This window comes from Mauremys mutica, chromosome 12 (assembly GCF_020497125.1).
Source record: "Mauremys mutica isolate MM-2020 ecotype Southern chromosome 12, ASM2049712v1, whole genome shotgun sequence".
In the NCBI taxonomy this organism is placed as follows: domain Eukaryota; kingdom Metazoa; phylum Chordata; order Testudines; family Geoemydidae; genus Mauremys; species Mauremys mutica.
In genome coordinates this window covers 7,302,254-7,310,837 of record NC_059083.1, presented here as the reverse complement: position 1 = coordinate 7,310,837, position 8,584 = coordinate 7,302,254, and the positions used below count along the sequence as shown (strand labels likewise).

General features: G+C 47.8%; 1 protein-coding gene across 1 annotated transcript; it reads right to left on the bottom strand.

The window, feature by feature from the left end:
• Positions 1–1,003: 1,003 nt before the first annotated feature.
• On the bottom strand, positions 1,004–8,345 carry LOC123345849 (killer cell lectin-like receptor subfamily F member 1). The gene is made up of 6 exons (XM_044982909.1): positions 8,306–8,345; positions 8,065–8,163; positions 7,468–7,635; positions 6,255–6,409; positions 5,465–5,577; positions 1,004–1,451 (listed from the first exon to the last, which is right to left on the bottom strand). Exons 1-6 carry the CDS (start codon positions 8,343–8,345, stop codon positions 1,328–1,330), a joined length of 699 nt encoding a protein of 232 aa, XP_044838844.1. The 3' UTR covers positions 1,004–1,327.
• Between the last annotated feature and the right edge of the window lie 239 nt (positions 8,346–8,584).

Genomic DNA, 8,584 nt, shown 5'->3' with positions numbered 1-8,584 from the left:
CTGTGCACAGATCTGGTCTCTCCATCTCAAAAAAGATATTTTGGAATTGGAAAAGATACAGGGAAGGGCAACAAAAATGATTAGGGGTATGGAGCTGCTTCTATATGAGGAGAGACAGATTAAAAGACTGGGACTTTTCAGCTCAAAAAAGAGACGACTATGGGGAGGGAGTGGGGGATATAACAGAGGTCTATAAAATCATGAATGGTGTGGATGGAGAAAGTGAATAAGGAAGTGTTATTTGCCTTGTCACATAACACAAGAACTAGGGGTCAACCAATGAAATTAATAGGCCGCAGGTTTAAAACAAACAAAAGGCAGTATTTCTTCACACAACGCCCAGTCAACTTGTGGAACTCTTTGCCAAGGGATATTGTGAAGGCCAAAAGTATAACTGGATTAAAAAAATAATTAGACAAGTCCCTAGAGGATAGGCCCATCAATGGCAATTAGCCAAGATGGTCAGGGATACAACCCCATGCTCTGGGTGTCCATAAACCTCTGACTGCCAGATGCTGGGACTGGATGACAGGGGATGGACCACTTGGTAATTGCCCTGTTCTGTTCATTCGCGCTGAAGCACCTGGCATTAGTCACTATTGGAAGGCAGGATGCTGGGCTAGATGGACCATTGATCTAACTCAAACCCAGTGTGTGTCCCTTTTCACTCCAGGGTAGACCAGACCAAGCCTTTGTCTTTATTGTTTCCAACACTTCTACTTGCTACTTCAGTCTCTCTGCTGTGTTAAATAAAATTACATGTGCTTTCACTAGAAACAGCTAAGTGCTGTGTGTGAAGCACAGAATTGATCTGAGGTGGAACTGATCAGCGGGGGGTACTGCTTCTTTGGAATTCAGGGCTCTGTGAATGCTGCACGTGTCCAGTAGCCCAGGGGCTGGACACTCCAGGGGCATGCTTAGCTCAAGGGTTGGGCTGTGCCTATCGCTAACCTGAAGAGTGACAGTCTACGAGGCCAGTGCTTGTGTTGCTTGTGGCTGGTGAGCTGACCCCTGGCAGGCACAGACAAGGCTCCCTCATGCTCGAGGCAAGGGTAGCGAGGTGCCTCCCAGCCCTGGGTACCTCTGGGAAGCGTCACAGCCTAGTAATTTATTACTGGTTTAGGGGACCTATCAAAACCCCAGCACAGTGAGACGGACCGAAGGGAGGAACTGTGTCTGCGAGGGGCACCTGCGTCCCAGCACCTCCCGGAGTTCTAGTCTGCCCTGCTTAGAGCTCTGCCTAAAGCCACAAGCCCACCCCATGAGACTAAACGCAGTATGTGCTACGTGTTACAGAGACACGAAGGTGGATTCTCAGCTCCAGCATTTATATCACAGCAGCTTCTTTCTGGCAGATCCATTTTTGCTCAGCGCTACACGTCTCAGAGTGAATCCAGCTGCCTTTTATCCGACCACAGCTCTTCCCATCAGCAGAGCCTTGGACTGGGAAGCTGCAGAATTAAAGAGAGAGTCAGTGTCACTGGGGTTCCCTTTAACAAGAAAAGGCCCATAGCAGATATGTTTCCTTCCCCTCACTGTAATGGGAAGCTTGGCTCTGGTATTGTCCACCATCGCTGTATCTTTCCTGCAGAGCGTCAGTGGAGAAGACATCACAGGAGGTGAGATGAGTTAAGGGGTCTCTGGCAAGGAACAAACTTGCCTGGATCTCATGGAGTCAGTGACCTGGTACTTGTTCATTGGGAGCAGCCACCTTGAGTTCCCCCATCTCGGCTTTCCTTTAAAAACAAAGTCTCTGGGTCTCATGGCTGTGAGGAAAACCTGCAGAATGTGAGCCGAGTAACCGACTGCTGCCTGAGTCTGCAGAGAGCCTAAGGGCTTGTCTAGATGAACAGTTAGGGCTGGAGTCACAACAGAACATAAGTACCTAACTGCCACTCTAGGTGCCTGAATCCAGCATCAGGGCCCACTGCTATTCACAATAACTCTGCATAGCTGCCACCTGTTCCTGTGGGCACCTAAATTCCCTTAGTGCCTTTGTTTTTGCCTCTGAACCTGCGCACTGGCACCTCCCTCTAGATATCCGGGCGCCTAAGCCCCAGCATGCTGCATGAACCAGGGGAAGACCGGCACCCCTCCACCTCACTCACATGTGGGGCGCGCTCAGATAGCTGTGCTTAGATTGGGCCCCATGCATGAGCTGACACAAAACAACCAGTGTGGGGTGGGGAAATGAGGAGGCTGCCCTCCTCATAACATCTAGCCCAGGGGTTAGAGCACTCACCGGGGATATGGGTGACCCTGGTTCACTCCCCCTGCCAGCCCATCTAAGTGGAAGAATGCATTTGCCTCAGTGTGCCCATCTGTACTATGGGGATAATAGCCCTGCCTCAAGGGGCATGTGAAGATAAATGCAATAAAGCTTGTGAGGCACTCAGATACTTTGGCAATGGGGCCAGGGAGAGGTGCCTCCCTGCAGCGTGGACTTAAGCACCAAACTCCCTGAGTGGGGCAAGACTTGACACACACCCTTCACCTTGGCATCTCCCATTGGCTGGCGTAAGCAGTTCCCCAGGTCGCATGCTGGCTTCTGTGAATCCATTCTGAGGCACCTGTTATTCCCCATTCATTATATAGGGAGCCTGGGCTCCTAACTCAGGCTTTGTGAATTCCAGGGATTTTCTAGGCTCTTAAAAGTAGGCTCAGAGTCCCAAATGTCTTAATTAAGGCTAAGATTTTGTCATGGATATTTTTAGTAAAAGTCACAGATAGGTCACGGGTTTCCCTGAATTTCTCTTTATTGCCCATGACCTGTCTCTGACTTTTACTAAAAATATGCATGACAAAATCTTAGCCTGAATGAAGACATTTGAGAAAAGGTATTTAGGTTGCTAAAACACATTGCCTTCAAGGAGAGTTAGGTGCCTACATATCTTTGTGGATCCTGCACAACCTCTTATCAGGGTCCCCTTTGCACTGGCAGGAGTAGTGTCCACATTCTTACCGCTGATTACATGTCACAGCTTCAGCTGCCAGCCGAGAGGAGATGATGTGTGACAGGAAGGATGGTTCAGTGATTAGGCCCTGAGATGGATTCAATTTGCTGCTCTGCCCTGGCTGCTGTGACACTCTGGGCAAGTCACTTAGAGCAGGATTCACAAAGATATGTAGGCACCTAACTCTCCTTGAAGGCAATGTGTTTTAGCAACCTAAATACCTTTGTGGATCCCACTGTTAGGATCTCTGTGACTCAGTTTCCCCATCTGTAGCATGGGGTTAATAGCCCTGCCCTTCCTCACAGGGGTGTGAGGATAAATACACTAAAGGTAGTGAGGTGCTCAGATACTATGGTAATGGGAGAACAGAGAAGACCTTAGCCATTGTCTACACTCGGAGGTGTTTCTGGTACAGTTATACTGGAAACCCTGTAGTGTGGACACAGCTATATCCATATGTAAGTGCTTCTGTCACTACAGTTTATGCCAGATCCGCAGATCAGTGAAAGCTACACTGCCATAAGCCCAGGTATGTTGGTGTAACTGCAGCTACACTAGGGCCTTTGCTGGCACAGCAAAAATATCTTTACCCAATATAGTTACGCTAGTAACACTTTTAAGTGTAGGCCAGGCCTTAGACAGATGTACATTTACATCAGTAAGTTATACAGTAAAAACAAGGAGTCCTGTGGCACCTTAAAGACTAACACATTTATTTGGACATAAGCTTTCGTGGGCTGGAATCCACTTCCTCAGATGCATGAAGTGGAAATTTCAGTTTGGCAGGTATATATATATATATATATATATACACATGCAAAGATGGATGTGTGGCATTACTATGTGGAGGACCAGTGCTAACAAGGTTAATTTAATCAGGGTGGATGTGGCTCACTCACAACAGTTGATGAGAAGGTGTGAATACCAAAAGAGGGAGCTAGCCACTCCTAGGGTATGGCTACACTTACGGTTTGCAGCGCTGGTAGTTTGCAGCGCTGGTCATCCAGCTGTGTAGGAGCAGCGCTGGTGTGTGGCCACACTCACAGCTACCAGCGCTGGTGTGTGGCCACATTTGCAGCATTAGCAGTGCTGTTGGGAGTGATGCATTATGGGCAGCTATCCCAGCATTCAAGTGGCTGCAACGTGCTTTTCAAAAGAGGGGGGTGGAGTGGGGTCTAGTGTGACAGGGAGCGGGGGGAGAGAGAGAGTGGATTTTTGGAGCCAACACTGTGTGTTTAGCTTCCTGCCTTGAAAAATCAGAACATTTTTCCGACCCCTTAGTCTTAACTCTTAATTGCAAACAGCCTGCAGCCAACACGACTCCCCGCTGTTTCATTCGCTCCCTGCCTGCCTCTCATTTGATTGTTTACAGCCAGGTACAGATTGATCACAGCAAACAGGAGCTCTGTTTGTTTTTTAGATAAGCGGCAACGGAGCTCCAGGGAGCACGTTCACAACAAAACAAAGAGAGGCTGCATAACAAAACAAAGAGAGTAATTTATAAAAGCATTCTGGGAGACACCTTATACCCTGGAGGCCAATCACAGCGCTGGTGTGTGGCCACACTTGATGACCAGCGCTGCAGCACCAGCGCTGGAATCCTTATTCCCCATGCCGAGTGAGGTGTACGGCCAGCGCTGCAGCCAGGGAGTTGCAACGCTGGAAGTGCCCTGCAGGTGTGGCCACTTACTAATTGCAGCGCTGGTGGAGGCTTTCCAGCACTGCAAATCGCCAGTGTAGCCATACCCCTAGTCTCTATTCAGACTCAGTCTGATAATGTCACATTTGCATATGAATTCAAGCTCAGCAATTTCATGCTGAAGTCTGGTTTTGACATTTTTTTGTTGAAGTATGGCAACTTTCAAGACTGTGACTGAGGGTCCAGGGAGATTGAAGTGCTCTCCTACTGGTTTTTTAATGCTACCATTCTTGATTTCTGATTTGTGTCCATTTATTTTTTTGCATTTGCTCCAATCCCTCAGTCAGAGACAAACACCTACAGGATCTCTATCAAGCATTCTTAAAATTACAATACCCACCTGGGGGAGTGAAGAAACAGATTGACAGAGCCAGAAGAGTACCCAGAAATCACCTACTACAGGACAGGCCCAACAAAGTGAAATAGAAGACTGAAATAGAACACTTCAATCTCCCTGGACACCAGTAACAGACTTGAAAGTGGGCCACATCCACCGTGACTGAATTGACCTCGTTAGCACTGGTCCTCCGCATGGTAATGTACACACCCATCTTTGCATGTGTATAGATATCTGCCAAACTGAAATTTCCACTTCATACATCTGCTTTCTGTGTTTTTCACTCCATGGATCTGATGAAGTGGGTTTTAGCCCATGAAAGCTTATGCCCAAATAAATGTGTTAGTCTTTAAAGTGCCACAAGATTCCTCATTGTTTTGGCTGAAAGAGACTAACACAGCTACCACTCAGAAAGTTATACAGTGGAGCTTTTCTCAAACATCTATCAAACAGGAGACATCAGGCAGCACTCACCGCGCTGGATCTAATGTGGAACCATCCACCCAGGTCCATTTCTTCCCTGGGGGTGTCATGTTAAGTCCAATCCAGAAGTAACCTGCACTTTGTATAACATCCTGTATGAAATCCTGTGAGGTAAAAAGGAGGAGGGGTGAATATGCCACAGGACACTAGAACTTCCTTACAGCTCTTGTTTAATACTTGCTCTTGGCTTCAGTGGCTCTGCCCATAACGCCAGCAGGAGAATCCATCAGCTCTGAACTAATTCACCCTCGCCCCTGGGTGGGCAGAGTCCCAGCTCCGGGGTGGGAAATGTGGCTCTCTCTGTGCAGACATGGTAACACCAGCACCAGTCCTTGGTGTCACAGGGTGAGCTGGCCCTTTAAGGGAGTCCTGGGTTCAGCCTCACCTGGGACTAGGTGTCCTGGACTGGGAGGTAAAGGTGGTGGGGCCACAAGGGCAGTATGAGGCCGGTCAAGGCAGGGCGAGATTTGATGGTGTAGGGGGGTTGTGCGAGTAGCTCTATGCAGAAGGGCTCTGCTGAGCTCCCAGACAGGGCTCAGGGGGGCAAAGCCTGCAGGAGCCAGCTGGGCCGTCTGGTGTGGGAAAGCTGTGGGGGTCTTGTTCTGAATTGTATGTTAACCAGCCAGATGCCCCAGCAGGGGAGAAGACACCCCAGTGTGATGTCTGGTTAACTGGTGGAGAAATGGGGAAGGGGGGTAGTAGCACCTGGCTGGATGAACCTGCTGCACTGGGATTGTAACTAGTGACACACGTCTCTCTATGATTCTATATTTTGTGTTACCATCTCCTCCTGGTTCTGGATCACGAGCATGCGGGAGCTCTTCCCCCAGCAGTCGTCACGGCTCCCAGTCCAGTCTTTACGCTCCTTAGACAGCCAGTAGCACTTGTCCCCACGCAGCCGCCAGTCCCTGGGGCAGAGTTTGCACCCAGAGCCCCCTGGAGGGAGAGATGGGAACAAGGTGTCATTCATTCTGAACATGCAAACTGCAGCTGGCTGAAAATTCATGTCCAAGTTCTTTTTTTAATGGAAAACGCCATTTTGACCAAAATGCAGGTTTTTATTTTAGTTGACATTTTTTGATGCAGGGAGTGGATTCAAAATGGAAATACTGATTTTTGGGGGGGAGAGGGGGCAGAGAGGAGTGTCGGGGGGAGGATTTAATTCCATTTTGGAGGGGAAATAAACACACTCTTAACATTTCCCCCTGTAGAGGGGTTCTGTTGGGGGTCGCCCCTCTCTGGGGCAGCTGGGAGCCAGGCTGCCTCACTTCTTAGTTCCGGTGAGTCGGGGAATTAGCCTGGTGGGGCAGGAAACAGTTAAGGGCTCAGGCCCTCCGTCAGGGGCTGAGCAAATAGTTCCAGAGCAAGCCCAGGCCCTGGGTCATGGCAGGGCAGCAAACAACAGAAAACTTGTTTCATTCGACCTTTTCTAGTTTTTATTTAAAAAAAAACCTTCCTCCTCCCGAACACTTGGACTAAAAAATCAAAGTTAGCTTCCATGGTTAGCCCCCTTTACACTGTCACTTTGGCAATGTTGTCACCTCGCATATTTTTATCACGTCTTGTGAAGTTTGGTGTTTTCTTTTAAGCCTCAGCTCCTGGAGTCCTGGGATTATGTGAGAATCTCAGTTTCATTAAAAGAAAGTTTCTAGCCTTCATTGCACAAAAATGCTTGACAGCAGGACTCAAGTACAACCTAAAGGCTCAGAAACCAGAAGGCAAATATAAAGAACCAAACATGTATAATTTCTCCATAATAATCCAATCTCATGATTTTTTAGGGCTTGATTCATGGTTTTTGAATGCTTGGGGATCGCAACACTGGAGTTATGTATATAAATGGGCCTCAGTATGAATGAGAATCTAGTCCATTGTATTTCAAGCAGACAGTGTCTTTGTAATATAGTGACTGGGTTTTCAGGGACAGCGAGAGTGCTGCAAACTCTTTAAAGGAAAGTGACTCATGGCTCTGGGACAGAAGGAGCCGTGATTACCTGCCAAGCTGCCATGGTGGGGTGCACACAGTATTGCTTTCAAGCGAGACCGGAAATCTTCCGGGCCGGAGCTGCTTTCAGTGCTACTGACGAATCTGGTATCATTATTCTCTGATGTATTCAGAGCTCCTCTGGTCTGTCCTTCACAAGAGACAAGCAACTGGGAAACTTCAAAAGAGCATCAGTATCAGTGAAAATAATTTCTATAGCAGCCATTTAGGAATTAAAAAAACAGTTGAGCGGGATGTCAAATCATCACACAGTGCAGTATCCTTCACAGCTAGGGTGAGGACAGAGGAAGAGAGAATCCCATTCACTACACGGTATAGGTGCATTTCTGTCTTCCATCCACGTGTAACAGTGAACCTGCCTTAGCTGGACCACACAAGTTTCATGCATCCAGCTCTTAAGTGCACCTTGTTTCTGTAACATTTTCACCTGGTAGTGATGTAATGTCTAGGATTTCATTTGTAAGCGGAGTGGACTCAGGAATGAAATATCATTCGGATTTGGGAATGAGAAGAGAATATCATTCGGATATGGTAATTCATGGAGCACCATTACTCCCAAATGGATAAATAGATTGAAACGACTTACCCCAAACTCCCAGTGCTATCACAGCTATTGTCAGGACGATGTTCCCAGCCCATCCGACCCCTACAGCGATGCGATGCCACCGGGGACATGGAGGGGAACCTGTAAGAAGCAATGTTTGGAGAAACATCATCAGCCCCCAGTGTGAGAAATAACAATGAAACTTGTTCTTCTCTGGAGCTTCTCTCAGCCTCCTTACCTGGGAGTTCCTCTCCTCTTCATATAATACTAGGGGCGGCTTTACCAATGGCAGCTTCTTTCACCCATTTCTCCCAGAAACACATTCACACCTTTTCCCACAGTGTCCCTTATGCATGGATGCCCCCCCCTGCAATCATTCTACACAGCCACTGCTCTGTCCTGCTTCAGATCCTTTCTTAAGTTCTCCCTGTAACATGACACCCACGGTAAACTGCCTCGTAATAATGGCTAGGCAAGTGACCTGTTAATGATTCATTAATATAGATTACTTCATTTAAAAACAACTATGACGTCTCCAAATTGTTCACCTAGTTAATACATG

Bases quoted from the DNA above. Each gene is read 5' to 3' on its own strand.
- LOC123345849 (XM_044982909.1), bottom strand. From the start codon at position 8,345: ATGTGTTTCTGGGAGAAATGGGTGAAAGAAGCTGCCATTG. The intron at 8,164-8,305 runs GTAAAGCCGCCC...TGCTTCTTACAG, and splicing joins GGTGAAAGAAGCTGCCATTG to GTTCCCCTCCATGTCCCCGG. The intron at 6,410-7,467 runs GTAATCACGGCT...CTCTCCCTCCAG, and splicing joins CCACCATGGCAGCTTGGCAG to GGGGCTCTGGGTGCAAACTC.